The sequence below is a fragment of the Talpa europaea genome (genome assembly GCF_964194135.1).
Source record: "Talpa europaea genome assembly, chromosome: 10".
NCBI lineage: Eukaryota > Metazoa > Chordata > Mammalia > Eulipotyphla > Talpidae > Talpa > Talpa europaea.
This window is the reverse complement of record NC_140077.1, coordinates 73,772,553-73,790,496: the sequence shown is the minus strand read 5'-3', so window position 1 is coordinate 73,790,496 and position 17,944 is coordinate 73,772,553. Positions and strand designations below refer to the sequence as shown.

The 17,944-nt window shown below is 44.5% G+C and overlaps 1 protein-coding gene across 1 annotated transcript; it reads right to left on the bottom strand.

Annotated features, from left to right (window-relative positions):
• Positions 1-4,084: 4,084 nt before the first annotated feature.
• On the bottom strand, positions 4,085-9,484 carry PPP1R15B (protein phosphatase 1 regulatory subunit 15B; the record flags this gene model as incomplete). Its single annotated transcript, XM_084244861.1, has 2 exons — positions 7,553-9,484; positions 4,085-4,306 (listed from the first exon to the last, which is right to left on the bottom strand). The coding sequence occupies exons 1-2, from the start codon at positions 9,467-9,469 to the stop codon at positions 4,085-4,087; spliced, it is 2,139 nt and encodes a 712-aa protein (XP_084100987.1). The 5' UTR covers positions 9,470-9,484.
• Between the last annotated feature and the right edge of the window lie 8,460 nt (positions 9,485-17,944).

Here is a 17,944-nt window from a genome sequence, read left to right as displayed (position 1 = left end):
GTGCAGGGACTGAGAGGATTCACCAGAGTGAGAAGCAGAACAGGCAGATTTACTGAAATACACTGCTGTGGGGAGCAGCGGGCCACGCAGGAGAGGTCTGCTGTGCCATGTGGGTTGCTCCCCAGCTGGCCAGGGATCAGGCTGGCTGGGAATCAACTCGTGCTGCAGTGTCTGGTGATAGCTTGAAAGCGCTGTCTTTAACCCCTGCGCCACCAGGGAGACCCTAAATAACATGTATTTTTGAGGAAAAAAAGTGAAGCTATTTTAATTTTCGTTAGTCTCTGAATGAAACCAAATTCCTAAATCTGTGTACAACTGTCAAAATTTCTTTTTTTTTAAAGTCTTTTTTTTTTTTTTATAGAGGCATGTTTTATTTATTTGTTTGTTTTTTTGTTTATACATGCACTGGGTACAGTCAGAAGCGCGGGAGGGTGAGAGAATTCACCAGAGCCAGAGCGGGGAGCAGAGCAGGCAGAAGGACCGAAGTACACTGCTGAGGGGAGCAGCGGGCGGCAGGAGAGGTCTGCACGCCATGTGGGACCCTCCTCCAGTGGCCGGGGAGCAGCCGGGGATCGAACCGGCGCCGCAGAGGCCGCGGGCAGCTTCGCAACCCAGCGCTCAACCGCTGCGCCACCGGGGAGGCCCTGTCAAAATTTCTGATGTCAGCAATATTTGCTTTAAACTTTAAGTATCAAAGAAAAAAAAATTTCTTCAGGCGGTCAGGGTAAGCATAGCAAATGTGGTAGGACATGAATATCGCTATTTTCATAAACCTGCCTGGGGAAAGTCAAAAATGCTTAAGTATCTCCAAGATGGTAAAAAAAAATAAAGTGAGACCTGGGACTGTCAATACAATCTGTACCAAACATCTGCAGCTAAATGTCTCTTCTGTCCAGTGCAGAAATACACCTGTAACGATTTCTCATTAGCTGGGAAAATTCAAACTGCCAAATGAGTAATGCTATCATTCCTTAATCCACAATCAGGCTTGCCATACCACTAGTGGTTTGTTTTCTTCAGGGTAAGAAGTTTTCTCTAATGCTACCGTCATTTACTCAATATTGTAAATGGGAGACCATCATTATTTACAATAACCATGGTTATCATGAATACAAAACAGAAAATATTTTCTAAGAAAGACTATGCTAAGGGGCCTCCCCTGGTGGCGCAGCAGTTGAGCGCTAGGATGTGAAGCTGCCCACAGCCGGTTCGATCCCCAAACGCTGGTGAGGGTGCCACAGGGCTCGCAGACCTCTCCTGCCACGCCCGCTGCTCCCCTCAGCAGTGTCCGTCTGCCTGTTCTGCTCCCTGCTCTGGCTCTGGTGGATTCTCTCACCCTCCTGCGCTTCTGACTATACCCAGTGCTTGTATAAATAAGTTTAAAAAAAAAAGAAAAAGGCCTGTTAGAAAGACTATGCTATGCCCAGCATGAGTGCTACAGCTTCTATGACTATTCTTATATATTATTTTTCTTTGTAAGCACACAAAGTGGACAGCTAATCTAATTTCAGAATCAAATACCCAGTCTTTTAGAAGGGCTTTTCCATAACCTAAAAACTAAATTCTTCTATCATTAAAATATGGGTCATAATAATTTATATCCTACCAGTCCTCCCCTTCAATTAGTTGAGGTGCAATTTAATTTCAAAACCAACGCAAAATACTATGAAACATTCAATAGGAAGTTGAACCAAAATATCATGTAATAATTTTAATTGCAAATATATTTATTACAACTTACAGATTAGTTAAGTTATATACACAAATATAATTTTAACTATAAAATTCCAACAAATTGGTTACATTTAAATCACTGTATCTGTAGAAGCCAACTTAGAAGTCTGCTAGTCCCTAACTTCACCTTCCTTAAATTATAAAAAAATAAAATCTGATAGTTTTGATTTCAAGTTAAAGATGAAGGGGTGCTATTATATTTCAACACTCAGAAAAGGAAATCTTACCTGTCTGTACAAGCCTTTCACATGCTACAAGGATACTGAGAGCACCACTGCAAGACTTTGAATGCGTTAAGTATTCAATTAAAAAGTCCAATCTTCTTTTTAAGATTGTGGGGGTTTAAATTTGCTCTAAAAACTACAATTGGGATGAAATTTGTTAAGAATTTTGGCTTTCTCCTTCAGTCCAACTTTAAAATGTCCTTTCTGTCCTTTTCATCCATCTGACCTCTTAAGAGAGTAAGTGAGGGAATTCCTGACCAAGCATTTACTCATTTGGTAGTAAGGTTGGAATCTCTGGGAACAAGTTTCCAAAATCCAACGTGTAAAAAAGGTATCCCATTTTCAAATTTGCAGAGGTGCTAGGTTTCAGAAACACAGGATGCAACCTAAATCTCTGAAATAAATGTGTGCTTTAGACTGCTTGAAGAGAATGCTCATACATTTTCAAAAAGACTTTTTCAAGGCAAACAATACCTTCTTCCCAATTGACATGGCTGGTGCTTGAAACTATCCTGTTTTTGTGGTGGCCTACCAAGACTAAATGCATTCCCTGGGAGGACCTAAGGTGGAAGTGCACAAAACACACTGAATAAGGACTCTGCAAAAATCGGACCAGTGTGTTTATGTGACTTTATGGAACACCAGATGCAGTTCTTAGAGCAAACCAGACAGAAATAAAATGACCAAGTAGATTAAAACTGAGGTAGTAAGTCTATAAGCACTTCTGATGACAAATTAGTTCCCACAATGAAACAAGTTCAAAATTAAGAGGGTTATCTCTTACGCTTTCCATTACTTGAGACAGGAGGCACATGGAGTAAAACAGAACATTAAGGGATTGGTTAACATTCTCTTGACCTAACATATGCACATAATTAAATAAGCCTAACAAATTAAATAAGCCAAGCACAACCAGTCACTGCAAAAACTTCAAAAGTAAACTCTGGGCTAAAGATAGTAAGACTTTCTAGTTGTTAAATCTACAGCTCTAGCCTTTCCCGTAAGTATAGGCCTCTCCTTAAAATAGAACACAAACTTGGACACTGACTGAAGTCTATATTTTACATTTCAAACTGGAAAATTCAGAACTGTCATTTTCCAAGCTTACAGTGTCACCCTGACAGGTTTTTAAAAGTGACAGTGCTGAGGCATAACATTAATAACACTGGTTTTCTATATTAAGAGTATATACAACAAAACCAAATCGCTCTAAGATGTCTCCTACCTTTTCTCATGTAAATTCTAGGCTTTTAAATGAAAAATAAATAAATAAAAGCCTATGATGCAATTATTACTTTCTGGCATCTTCTACAACTATTTCTACCTGTTGAGAGATACAAAGAACCATTCAACCAGGAACTACAACACACAAGAATCCTCTCCAAAGAACAGTTTGTACAGAAATTAAATATATTAGATGTTAAAATTTGGCAGAAAGATGCAGCTCCCCAAAGTAGCAGCACACTGCATATGTAGGTTCTGTGGCAGTCTTTGTAAATATCTTTAAGTAGAACTTAATCAAGAAATAAAAACCCACCACACATTTTTAATCAGTCATTTTTAGAAGGAACAAAAAGTGACACAAGGTAATATAAGTTAAGTTGATAACATATACAAGATGATTTTCTGTGCCTTAGGTAAAAGTGCCAAATTACTGAGCTGGGAAAAAACAGAGAACATGAAAGTCCATTAATTACAAGATGCTGGGTGGGCAGGAGGAGAGGAGTCCAAAGTCTATCCAGGGACACATAATTTAAATTAGAAGTGTAAATGGGCTTTGAACCCCATAAATATTGTTCCCCAAGAAAATAAATTTTGAAAGTGCAAATTCACACCTTAAAAGGCCCACTTTTCACCTTAGTTAAGTAAATGGCATTCAAAAACATCCCAATAAATAAAGGAAGGATTAGAAATCACACCATCTCCTCCTTCATTATCAGGGCCTGGCTGCAAACCTGGATATTTCTGAGTGGGACTGTTGCAAAAAAAAGTAAAACTAGGTCACTGCATCCAAGTTGCATATTCTCTAAAATAAAGTCAAAGGGCAGCTGCCAAATTTTTGTTTTTAAAAGAAACCTCTCAAATAAGAGGTAGTGCCTCCATGGACAGAGGTTGTCCAATCATCTTTAACATTGCTTGAAAACATTAAATCCCATGCAGCATGTTTCCTGGAGCCTATTAAACATTCTTTCTCTGTGCTCAAATGTCAAGCAATAGCCAATAGCATCTTCTGTTTCTTGAATTCGTTTCTGGAACCTGCATCCATCCCGTGCAAATTCTTCCCATGGTCCTTTGCGATCCTCGTCACCGCTTATATAATACTCAGTAACTTCCTCAAGGAAGGTTACCTATAAAGACAAAGATGAATTTTAATTTAGTCTGGAGTGGTGCAAGGTAAAAACTGTTTAACTGATAGCATTCCATGACCAGAACAGGCTTCACTCTATTAATTTTCATTTTTTTTTAAATCTATTTATTTACGCATACAAGAACTGGGGTGTAGGCCATAGGTATGGAGGTGAGAGGCTTCACCAGAGACAGAGTGGGGAGCAGAACAGGCAGATCTACCGAAATACACTCCTATCTGGAGCAGCAGGCCAGACAGGAGAGGTCTGCTGTGCCACATGTGGGTTAGTTTCCCTGGTGGGGATCGAACACGTGGCAATACCTGACAGTGCTGAGACTTAACCCCTGGTGCCACTAGTGAGGCCCCGACTCTATTAATTTCCTAAGTAACAGATTACCACAAATTTAATGGTTTGAAACAACACACATTTATCACAATAAAGACTAATTTCAATCACTCATTCTTATCATACAATCATCAAGGTAATTAACCCTTTTGTTACTAATCCTTTCATACTATCAAATCTCTTGTAAGAGTATTTGGCAGCAACTATAACAGAAATTTTAAAAAAGAATTAATTTTGACAGGATGGCATTTAGCAAAAGCTGCCTTAATTTCGCACACAGTCCCATCCCCCACCTGTCACCTTTCTGTTCCTTCTCACCTCTCTTGACTTTGTGTTAATAAAATGAATCCAGCTAATCCAGCTGGGAAAATGTAATTTTTCCTGTTATTAATCTTTACTTTTTTTTTAATCCTGAGGGGAAGACTATTCTATGATATTCTTCCCCAAAATGACAAACGTTCCCAAAGAAGTATTTCAGAAATGCATTCCTGAAGTTTATGCTTTTATTATAGCACCAAAGCTTTAAGAGGCTCTTCACTTAATTTTTATTCTTTTTCCTTTTTTAAAAAAAGTTCACTTTTCAGTACTTTCCAATTTCTGAATCATGAACATGTAATTTATTCTTATTTATTATTACTTTGTTAATCAGAATATACAACAGGAAACTACTTAGTAAAGGAAGTATAGCAAAATTTACAAATCTTGAAATGTTATTCTAGAGATTTTGTAGTCAAAACCCTCTGTATTCCTCTACAAATGCTATCACTATATATTTAAAAATTGTGACTGAGTCTTTTAATCTCTACTTAATTTCTAATAAAAAAGTTTCTAAGATTGAAAACTCCAAAAGTAAATATTATACTTGCTTTAAAGTATGTTCAATGGTTACATCAGCTAGTCCCACTGTGGCCTCCTTACTTTCATTCCCTTTACATCAGGCCAAGGAATGCCCCCGAGGACAATTAGGAGGGATGTAACACCTTACTAGATATTGCATTCTAGTGTTACTCATTCCCTGTGTCACTAAGATAAATAACAATAACAACAACAACAACATGGTGTCTGCCATATGCCAGGCTCCTCTGAAAGCACTTTGTAACTTTCACCTCACATAACCCTCACATGATCCTAAAGGGTGGGCTAGAAAAGGTCTCTAAAGGGTATATGATCTAGTACCTCCCCCTGTAGAGTTCAGGAAATAGAAGCAGGCCGGTTAACCCACTTGTTAGAATCAATCAGCTTCTATGAAGTGTAAGCCGGATTCAAACACTTGAGTCTGGCTCCACAGCCTGCACCATGTTATGCTCTAAAATAAGGCAATTTAAATTTGAATTCCCGAAAGCCTCATTTTAAGAATTAGGCATCACCCATAATTCCCATATATGTAAAGTATGGCAATACTGTGACTTTAAACATTATCTTTAACAAATGTTACTTCTAGTTCATAGTCAACAGTCTCAGCATTTACTTCACTCCTCTCATTTTGACCCAATGAACAGGATGCAAAGAGAATAGTTGGAGGTCCTGAATTATAAGTACTATTTAAAAGTGAGGCAATGGATTAAAGAGTTTTGTTTATCTCACTTAAATCATGCACTAACTCTTATAACAAATATTTTTATTACTATTCCGATCAGATAAATGAGTGAATCAAGGCTATGAGGAGTTCCCTCCCAGCTCTGGCTGCCTTCCCAAGTCTCACGGCCCTAAACACTCAGGTGCAGGCAACGCAGGTCTCCAGATGCCAAGTGTTCATTTCTTTGCCCCACTTTGCTTCTTACCAATTTACTCTTAACGGGTCACTTTACCAGGGACCCCTTAAAAAAAAAGAGAGAAAAGCTCTTTTATCATGGTATTAGTGAAAGTATGAACTAAAATTCAATTTTTAACATGACTTACTCTGCTTCTACAGGTTAAGAAATATGATTTCCACCATTTACAGACCTTTTCAAGCCCAGAAACAGTTTCAAAGTATTAAGCCGGCCATATGGAACCAAGAGATTATGGCACTGCCCACTTGAATCACCCTGATACTGCAGAACCTGAGATCAGCAACAACACACCCACTTCTTTCTCTAAGTAACTGTAGAGGTAAAGAAACTTGGTGAGCAAAAGTCACCCTGTGTGTTTGGGGGAGTGCTCTTCAATTCCAATTAGCAACTTTTTAACTGAATGAAGTGTGGGGGGGGGAACTCAGAAGACTCCCAAATAAGACTACTTTGCCAATGTGATGAAAGAATAAAAATGCTCCACAAGGAGATAAACTAAGTAAGAGATTATCATTGTTTACATTTGACTATTAACCCGTTGCCGGCCAATAGTAACTAGTATTGTATTTTAAAGACAAGGCAATACTACTTCTCTCCTGTTTTCTCACTGTCACTGTACCTGTCAAAAAGTTCTTAAGGCTGAAATTAATATTTTCTTCCACAGCAAAAAAACTAAATCTGACCTGCGACTTGGAACCATCAATCCTTTAGGGTCTAATAGGCTGGAATGAAGACACTGTTACCATGTGTACCTAGTATTAAGGGTCTGCAGGTGAATCTGAAAATTCTATGGCTCTAATAGAAATTTCCCAATCTCAAGAAAAATTAAACCTATCAAAAAAGTCTTAATTTTGTCTGTTCCTTAAAAAGGGTATAGAAAGAGCCCACAGCTGCCAACCCAAGTGCAAACAATACTTTGCTGCTACCATCTCCACACTGGCATCTTCCATCTGGAAGGTCTGACACTCCATGAGGAGAAAGGGTGGGGCGGGGAGCTCACTTCTCAATTCATGTGTATGAATTTAGAGGCCTTTCTAAAAAATATGCACTACTAAGCCTCCAAAACAGTTACGTGGCTATATTTTACCATTCAAAACAGTCAGAACAAATTATCAGGCAGGTTGAAACAAACCTTTTTTCTCTTGATATGCGTGTGTCTTTCTCCAGAAAGAACCCCACCCTGAACCAAGTCTGAACTTTCACCTTCGTGGCTCCCTAATAGCTGGATCTTACAGGAAAGTAAAGTGTGACACTCAGTAATGGCCACAGTGGACTCAGACGACCTCTCTGAGACACAACAGCCTTTCCACTTGTTCCCTGATGTCTGAAAAGGAGCCTTAAAATTTAAAAGGTTGTAGGGGTCATCGGAGTTACTGAAAGAGTTCCACAGTCTGAGACTCTCTGCTTCATCTGCACTAGATTCCCAGTCATCTTCCTCCCCAGAATTAGGGCCAGGGGACTCGGGAAGGCTTCTGGTCAGAGGAGAAGTCTCTGGATCAGATTTGTCAAATAAATTCTCTGAGTCACAAGGGTGTCCAGGGACAATTGTGGCAGCAGTCTGGATGGTTGCTGTAAAGTTTTGGGGATTATAAGGATCTACACTGTAGAAAGAATTCCAAAGGTGAAGCCCTTCAGAGTCTTGTTCAAGGTCTGATTCTGAGAGTGAGCTGTCACTATCAAAACCATCATCCTCAGCGTCCTCATCCCAATCCTCACCCTCTGAATCAGAACTTGTTTCCAAGTCACTGGATGCACCTCCCATAATGTAATCTATCAGCTTGTTACTGCACGCTGGCCTGGCAGAAACGGGGAGGTCATCTTCTATGTCCGAGGAGTCAGCTACACTTACTTGGTCTTCTTCAGGCTCTCTGGCCATAGGTGTCTCATAAGATGGACAGTTATCCGAAGGGCCCTGTTTTCCCAAAGCAAGTGGAACCTCTTTGGTCAACAATTCTGTTTTCTCCTCGATGGGTTCCTGGGCGGTTCTGGGAAGGGCTCCAGAAGGAGTAACAAACTCTGTGGAACTCTCTCTGCCGTGTTTCAGGTCCACGCGGAGAAGGCTGTGTTCCTCCTCCAGGCTGTGGTAGCCATGATCTTGGTCCGGGGTGGGTAACGCTTGCACTTTGCTAGCCTGCTGAAGGAATTCCAGCCGTTTCATGCGAAGATGGTGGATTTCAGGCAGGCCTTCCCTAGAGAGAGGTGGACATCCCTGCCACGAGCCTCCAGTGATTTCTGCATTTAGAGGCTGGGGATGGGAATGAGCCTCAGTCAGGCAGCTGCTCTCCGCGGTGAGCGTCTGTAAATCAACTAGCTCACCACCGGCCAAGCCTTTCTGATAGCTGAGCTCTGCCCGGGGCAGGCAGTCGAGATAGGAAGTGCTCAGCAAATAGGAGACGACGTTGAAATTGCTTAAGCGCTCAAAGTTTAGCGGCCGGGAGGGCGACGAGCCAAGTTCCCGGTCAGAGAACAGACGCGCTTGAAGGCTACTGGGCAAGAGTTCCATCCCCCACAGCTGCCGCTCCAGGAGAAAATCATGTGCGGCAGGGTCCAAAGCTCTTCCCTTGTGTTTCAGTTCCAACTCGAGATCCGCGGACCGGCACTGCCAGTGGATCCCCTCCTCCAGCCAATCAATGGGGCTGGTAGCCGAGTCGTCGGAGGGGTCGAGTACCAGAGAACGTAAGGATTTCTGCGCCTTGGGGGCGGCTGGCTCCTCCCTTGCCCGCAGGGCTCTCAGGACGCTGTAGCCTCCAGGAAAATCTAACCACCTGGTCGGGATCATCCCCCCGAAAAGTTGGCTCCAAATCAGCAGCTTCTGAAGCAAATTGGGGAGAGGTGCAAAGAGCTGGAAAAGCAGCTTCATCCAGTACCTGGTTCGAGCTTCGGGCTGGGGAGAGATCAGTTTGGGGTCGGCAGGATGTTCCTGGGCTGGAGGCGTGGGGAACTTGGAAGAGACCGGTTGAGAGCGCCGACGGAAGAAGAAGGGCAGCCGGAACCCGGAGCCCGCAGAAGGGGCTGACCGTTTCCGCGATCCGTCTGCTCCCGGCTCCATGTCCTCTTTTCCGGGCAGTCTCACAGGGAGGGACGCGGAGCTGGGCGGCTGGCAGGGATTCGGAGAGGCCTAGACAGTCTCGGCCTGGCCTAGAGGCGGAGTCGGGGTCCCGGGCCGAGCCGCGGGCCAGCAGAGGCGCCGCAGAGGAAAGCGGCTTCGGCAGCAGGGGGCAGACCGCAGTCCGGAACAGCGCGCGCGGGCCGCGGCGGCAGGAGCCACATACATCCTGGCGGGAAGGAGGCGTCCTAGTTCTCCACGGGCCTCGCCACCATAGATAGGAGCCCTCCCGCGGCGGCGGCGGCGACTTTCCGGAAGAGACGGGCGGTTCAAAACCCTGACGGCGCGACCCCGGAAGGGCTGGGCCGACTGGCGGGCGAAGGTGGAAGCGAAGCTCAAAATGGCCGCAGGGCCAGCGCGGAGCAGGACTCACGAGCTGCGCGCCCAGACGGAGGAAGGGCGCCGGCTACGCCACCAGCCCCGCGCAGACGAACGTCACTCGCTGGCCGCACGGGCGGGTGTCTCCGCGCTCTGGCGCGCGGGCGCTGATTGGCCTTCCGGTCCCCGTCGGCCTGCTCTCGGCAGACCAGACCCGCGCGCCGGAGGTTGCATCAGCCTGACCCGGCCTGTGCGCGTGCGCATTGGTTTCCCGGCGGTCTCCTTGGAGACCCCGCCCCGCCCCTGGACTAAAGGGAGCGATCTGCGGAGGTGTTAGGGTTTCTAGAGAACCAGAGCGTTCCCTGGAGTCTCTTTAATGGCCCATTACATCCCCAGGTGGAAACATTTGCCTTAGGCTTGCATTATCGGGGTTCCAGGATTGTTGAGTGCTAAATAGGTCATCATCCTGAGCTCTTAGTGTAAGAGTTGGGCGTTGCTGTGTAAATACGTATGTAGAGCTAAAACGCGAATATCTGGAGTGAATCATAGGAGTGAAATTTTTATGCGGAAAAACGAATCAACCTTATGCATTTCTGCACCCTCAGCTTTAGGGTTTCTAATCACTAGCTTTGCCCGGGATCTAGTTTTGAGGCCTTCGAGCGCCCTACCTCCATACAATCTCCACCACCCCCTCATCCTCCCAGCCATCAGCTTGTGTTTTTCAGGATTGACTAGCCCCGTCAGTGGACGAATGAATAAGGGATATTTCTACAGGCAACAAATCGTTTTTAATATCCTGAGACTCCAGAACCACAGGACACAAAACCCATAGAAGGAAGCACAGACCCCCACCACCATCCTCTGAAAAAATTGACCGAAAATCTTAGTTGCTATATTTGATTCTCTCTTGTGAGTTTGGGCTTAGCTCACGTCCTCATTTCTGCTAAAAGTTTTTAATCAATACCCCTGAAACCAAGTATCTCTTACAGAGAGGGGATAGCAGTAATGAGCACTAGGGACGTGGAAAGATCTTTTGGGAGGCCGGAGGAGGCCAGCATATCCTCCTACTTAGGGGTTGAAAGAGTAGCCGCTTCTTTCTAGGAAAGTAGGAGGTCCTCAATTTCTGTGGTGTATCCTTCTGATCTATTTTCCATATCTCTGGAAATTTCTTTTTCAGTTCCAAGAACTTCAGAAAAAAATGTATTAGTAATACGGGCCTCCCCGGCGGCGCAGTGGTTGAGTGCTGGGTTGGGAAGCTGCCCGCAACCTCTGCAGCGCCGGTTTGATCCCCAGCCACAGGCGAGCAGTGTATTTCGTCAATCTGCCTGTTCAGTTCCCCGCTTGGCTCTGGTGAATTCTCTCACCCTCCCGCGCTTCTGACTGTACCCAGTGCTTGTATAAATAAATAAATCAATCTTTTTAAAAAATGACTTTAAAAAATGTATTAGTAATAGAAGCCAGTTTAATAATAGAAAAGAAATCCAATTGTGCAAATTGAGTACTTAAAGCCTCAGTTTCTTCCCTTGCAAAGTGAGACCTTCATCTTTCAAAGAATTGAGAAAAGTAAGTTCCTGATACCGTGCCTCGCCCAGAGTAGGGGTACAACATCTGTTAATACTGTGTTAACTCTACAATCTTCAATTGTTTCCCATCACCCACAAAATAAACATACACCTCGTGCCCCTTTTCCAGCCCTCTCTTCAGCCACTTCTCTCATGCCGGTTATACTCTACAAACACTGGGCTTGTCTCAATCAAGAAAGTGATAGAAGGGGGCCTCCCTGGTGGCACAAGGGGTTAAGACATAGCCTATGAAGCTATCTGCAGCCACTGCAACATGAATTCCATCCCTGGCCAGGGAGGTGACACACATGGCACAGCAGACCTCTCCTGTCTCTCCTGCTGCTCCCCTCAGCAGTGTATTTCAGTAGATCCACCTGTTCTGCTCCTCACTCTGTCTCTGGTGAATCCTCTCACCCCCTGCACCTCTGGCCTGTACCCAATTCTTGTATTCATAAATAAATAAATCTTGAAAAAAGAAAAAGAAAGTGACAGAGGACTAGGCAGGAAGGGAAGGGCACCATACCTAGTATAGGAATCTGCACATCCACACCCAGCACAGGCTGCACCTACACACTAGGTGACTAATGATCTGTTTTCTTTAAATTAAAACTCTTGTTTGAACAGAGATTCCTGCCCCCATGATGCCCAAATGAGTGGTGGACATTGAAGTCATCAGATGTACCAGAGTCAAGATAACCTAGAACCCAGAACCTGGTAAGTTCTGGGAGCTGAATGTAGGGAATTCCAAGAACACCAATTATGACAGGCTATTTGCTTATGACTAACTGTCTTTGTCTAACTCATAAAAAGGCCAGCTTGAGATGAGATGGCAGAACGGTCTCTTCAGAGTGCTATGCCCTCTGTCCGTCCTCTCAGATCAGTGGCCACTGATCTGAAAAATAAAAGTACTGGGCCTCCCTGGTGGTACAGCGGTTGAGCGCTGGGTTGCAAAGCTGCCCGCAGCCTCTGCAGCGCCAGTTCGATCCCCGGCTGCTCCCCGGCCACCGGAGGAGGGTCCCACATGGCGCGCAGACCTCTCCTGCCGCCCGCTGCTCCCCTCAGCAGTGTACTTCGGTCCTTCTGCCTGCTCTGCTCCCAGCTCTGGTGAATTCTCTCACCCTCCCGCGCTTCTGACTGTACCCAGTGCATGTATAAATAAATTTAAAAAATTAATCTTTAAAAAAAAAAAGATGTTTTAAAAAAATTAAAAAAATAAAAAATAATAAAAAATAAAAATAAATAAATAAAATAAATAAATAAATAAATAAATAAAAGTACTTAGAGATTCAATTCCTGCTCGTGGGCTTTTGGCCAACAAGTGACAGGCAGCAGAACCCAGGCCTATTCCAGTAACATAAGCCCTCACCTCCCTGGTTGTATACCTATTGAAGCTTCAAGGACCAACTCAAATGTTAACTTCTTGAAGTCTGCTCACTTTCCCTGTCAGAATTAATTCTTTTTTTTTTTTTAAGATTTATTTATTTATTTATTTATTTATACAAGCACTGGGTACAGTCAGAAGCGTGGGAGGGTGAGAGAATTCACCAGAGCCAGAGTGGGGAGCAGAGCAGGCAGAAGGACCGAAGGACACTGCTGAGGGGAGCAGCGGGCAGCAGGAGAGGTCTGCGCGCCATGTGGGACCCTCCTCCGGTGGTGGCCGGGGAGGAGCCGGGATCAAACCCGCACCGCAGATGCTGAGGGCAGCTTCGCAACCCAGCGCTCAACCACTGCGCCACCGGGGAGGCCTCAGAATTAATTCTTATACTACTAGCACACTTACCACCCTGCACTGTCTATACCTGTAAGTGTTCTTCTCTCCTGCTGGTCTCAGCTTCTGAGGGCCGTATCCCAGTACCTAGCTCAGTGCTCCCAAAGTATGGTTAGAACATGCCTGGGATTCCATTTTAAAATCCTTGCCAAGGGTGGGCCTCCCTGGTGGCGCAAGGGGTTAAGCACTGCACTATGAAGCAATCCGCACCCTCTGCAGCACAAGTTGGATCCCCAGCCGGCCAGGGAGAAACCCATATGGCGAGGCAGACCTCTCCTGTCTCAACTGCTGCTCCCCTCAGCAGTGTGTTTTTTAGTCAGTCTGCCTGTTTTGTGCCCCACTCCGTCTCTGGTGAATCCTCTCACCCCCCCACATCTGTGGCCCGTGCCCCAGCTCTGGTATGCATAAATAAATAAATGTTTAAAAAAAAAATCCTTGCCAAGGGTCCAAAAGGTGAAAAATATTTTCATAATAATTCTAAGTAGGGCCTCCCGGTGGTGCAAGGGGTTAAGCACAGCACTGTGAGGCTATCTGCAGCCTCTGCAGCATGAGTTCGATCCCCAGGCTGCCAGGGAGCTACACACATGGCACAGCAGATCTCTCCTGTCTTGCCCACTGCTCCCCTCAGCAGTGTATTTCAGTCAATCCACCTGTTCTGCTCCCCAATCCGTCTCTGGTGAATCTTCTCACCCGCTGCACCTCTGGTCTGTACCCAGTTCTTGTATGCATAAATAAATAAATCTTTAAAAAAAATAATTCTAAATAGCTGCCATTCGCAGCTACGTGGATGGAGCTGGAAGGGATCATGCTCAGTGAAATAAGCCAGAAAGAAAAAGAAAAATACCGGATGGTTTTACTTATAGGAGGAATATAGAGGGTCCAAATAAGGGATCAGGAAAAAAAAAGTAATTATAATAAAGTAAAAATGAAAATCAACGGCAACTATAAACCAGAGACATTCTGCAGGGGGAGAAGGCAGTAGGATCAAAACAGGGGAGGGAAGGGCAAAAGGGACTATGGCAATGGTACATGGGTAAATGGGTGGTGGGAATTTCATGGGGACTGTAACCAAGTAGAGAAAGCATATATTGTACAAAAATGAAGAATGATGCAAAAAACATATAAAAACAAAATTTTTAAAAATTCTAAGTAGCTGTTTTCCTCTTTAACTCATTTTTTTTAAAAGATTTTATTTATGCATACAAGAGCTGGGGTACAGGCCAGAGATGCAGGGGTGAGAGGATTCACCAGAGACAGAGTGGGGAGCAGAAGAGGCAGACTGACTGAAATACACTGCTGAGGGGAGCAGCGGGCGAGACAGGAAAGGTCTGCTGCGCCATGTGGGCTGCTCCCAGGTGGGCCAGGGATCGAACTCATGCTGCAGAGGTTGCAGATTGCTTCATAATGCATTGCTTAACCCCTTGTGCCACCAGGGAGGCCCTAACTCATTTTCTTGTGAGGGTCCTGTGGTGTCTACGAGAAGGTACATGATGCCTGAGGTGGCAACAGGTTTTTTTTTTTAATTTTATCTATTTATTATGCATACAAGGACCCCCAAGATGGGGGTGGTGGTGAGAGGATTCACCAGTGACAGAGTGGGGAGCAGAACAAGCAAATCTACTGAAATATACTGCTGAGGGGAGCAGCGGGCGAGACAGGAGAGGTCTGCTGCACCATGTGGGTCAGTTCCATGGCCTGCTGGGGATCGAACATGCTGCCATGGCTGATGATAGCGCTGTGTCTTTAACCGCTGCACCACCAGGGAGCCCCCTGGCAACAGATTGAATGCAAAAGCTAATATGAGTCTAATGTCTCTCATTAAGTCAGATATTGAATACATTTGGGGGAAAGTATAAAACAACGCTGCTCTTATTGCTTATTTTTTTTGTTTAAAAAAATAATTTTTCGGGCCTCCCCTGGTGGCGCAGCAGTTGAGCGCTGGGTTGCGAAGCTGCCCACAGCCTCTGCAGCGCCAGTTCGATCCCTGGCTGCTCCCCAGCCAGGAGGAGGGTCCCACATGGTGCGCAGACCTCTCCTGCCACCCGCTGCTCCCCTCAGCAGTGTACTTCGGTCCTTCTGCCTGTTCTGCTCCCCGCTCCGGCTCTGGTGAATTCTCTCACCCTCCCGCGCTTCTGACTGTACCCAGTGCATGTATAAATAAATAAATAAAACTTTTAAAAAAAAATAATTTTTCACAAAAATTATTGTTAATATGGGTATATTATTTTTTAATGAAATGTATTTTAAACTCCTCAGTTTTGAGTTATAAAATAGTAACTATTAATCTATTAATTGCCATAATCCACATAAAAACAAGTTCTTTGGGATCTCATTTTTTTTTTGTTTTTGTCTGTTGGGGTTCTCAATATTTTTTGTTTGCTTTTGTTTTTTGGGTCTTCAATATTTTCAACACTGTAAAGAGGCCCCTGAGATCAAAAAATTTAGGAATCGCTGGCCTGGCATGTTGACTGGCACATAATAGGTGACTAATAAATGCTTGTTGAATGACTGGAAGAGCAATAATACATTAAAATAATTGCATCTTGTTGTGAGTAAACCTTTAGCATTCCACTGTCAACTTTGTCACTACCACCACGTGCCCCTGAAAATAATTTCTTAGAACTTTCCTGACTTCCTTACCTTGGAAGTTGATTTTGGGAGGAGGGAATGCGCTCATAAATGACTGGAAAGTTATAGGAAGGTGTGACTTCGTCTTGTCAGTCTCTCAACAGGAACTTACGATGTAGACTGGCCTCCTCATGCCTGCTATCAGCCCAAGGGTGGAGAGAGGCCAGCTCTGCGCAAGGAGATAACAACATGCAATGGCTACATGTACGCTGCTGAGGACAGGAAGAACTTGAGTGCCAACTGGCGCTTCGGCAAGATAAAGTAAACCCTAATTACGTTTATTTTTAAAGATTTTGACAGACCTGAGGTAAAGGGTCTATAGCTTTTGACTTCCTATTTTAGGTTTAGTATAGCCTCCAAAATCTTATTTCCTAGTATCCTTCACTGTAACTACCAATTCCTGTCTTTCCAACTCACAGTCTGTCTCCCACTGCAACATTCTTTCTAGCAAAACTCTAACTTTAGTTGAGCCCAACTACCCACTCATCCCCAGCCAACTATCCCAAAATGGAGTCCCTTATGCTAAGGTCCAAATCATCAAACCAGGTCTTAATAACCTACTTAATTGCAGTTTCCGCCCCTCCCAGGAATGAACTTTTAATCAATCTGGAATTTCCCAGTCAACATTAGTAAGGTAGGACCTCCCTGGTGGCGCAAGGGGTTAAGCCGAAGCACTATGAAGCTAATCTGCACCCACTGCAGTACGAGTTCGATCCCCAGCCAGGGAGTTACCCACACAGTGCAAGCAGACCTCTCCTGACTCGCCTGCTGCTCCCCTGAGCAGTGTATTTCAGTCAATCTGTCTGTTCTGCTCCCTACACTGTCTCTGGTGAATCCTCTCACCCCTCACACCTCTGGCCTGTACCCCAGTTCTTGTGTGCATAAATAAATCTTGAAAAAAAACAAACATTGGCAAGGTAATCTGCCTGATTAGCCCTCTTGTCCCCCAGGGAAGGTGGCCTTGCCTGAAATAATTCATTTTCTTATCTCCCCCTCTCCTGTCTATAAAAGCCTTTCGTTTTATACACTATTTAGACTTTCTTCTAGTTGCTAATGGCTTTAAAAAAAGACAATTAGATCTTCAATTCACTCCAATGAAGTTTTTTTTTTTTTAAGATTTATTTATTTATTTATACAAGCACTGGGTACAGTCAGAAGCGTGGGAGGGTGAGAGAATTCACCAGAGCCAGAGCGGGGAGCAGAGCAGGCAGAAGGAACGAGGTACACTGCTGAGGGGAGCAGCGGGCGGCAGGAGAGGTCTGCGCCCCATGTAGGACCCTCCTCCAGTGGCCGGGGAGCAGCCGGGGATCGAACCGGCACTACAGAAGCTGCTGGCAGCTTTGCAACCCAGCACTCAACCGCTGCGCCACCAGGGAGGCCCTGAAGTTTGTTTTTTTAAATGCAGCTCTTCATTCCTGGAGAACATCACTCCACAAGCCAACTGATTCACTTCATCAGTGCTGCCACCTCACTTCTCCTACCCCGAGACTGTTTTACAAATTTTATTTTCAAATGTTTGTCATTCCTGCAAACACACATCATAGCTTAGTATCACACTTCATATTTCATTGAGAAAAATAGATGCAGTTGGGTGTAAACAACCTGGTCTGTCCACCACCAGATCCACCCACCCACCTGCAGCGGGAACACGCTCTTGCCTTCATCCCTCCACGAGCAAAGAAGCCTCCCCAGATCCTACGCAAGGAAACTGGTATCTCTTATCCCTTTCTTACTATAACATATACTTTTCTCTCTCATGGCAATGGCCATCAACATAGATCACTATCACCTACCTAAAAATTTAACTCTCCCTAGATACATGCCCCTCTGAGTTTCTGCACGACTTTAGCAAAATTTTTTAAGTGTGATGCACACTCACAGTGCCCTCTTTTCCATCCCGTTCTCTCTTCCACCTACTCCAATGTGGCTTTCAACCCCCCACCCCCTCCACTGCCCCCATCGCTCAAACAGCTTTTATCAAAGTTACATTTTTTCAAATCAGGTTCTCTGTTCTGGGATGAACTGTGCTCCCTTAAGGAACCTGTGAAATGTGAACTTATTTGAAAATATGGTTAAGATGAAGTCTTTGGGCCAGGCCCTGACCTCACATAACTGTGTCCTTACACTAAGGGGAAATGTGGA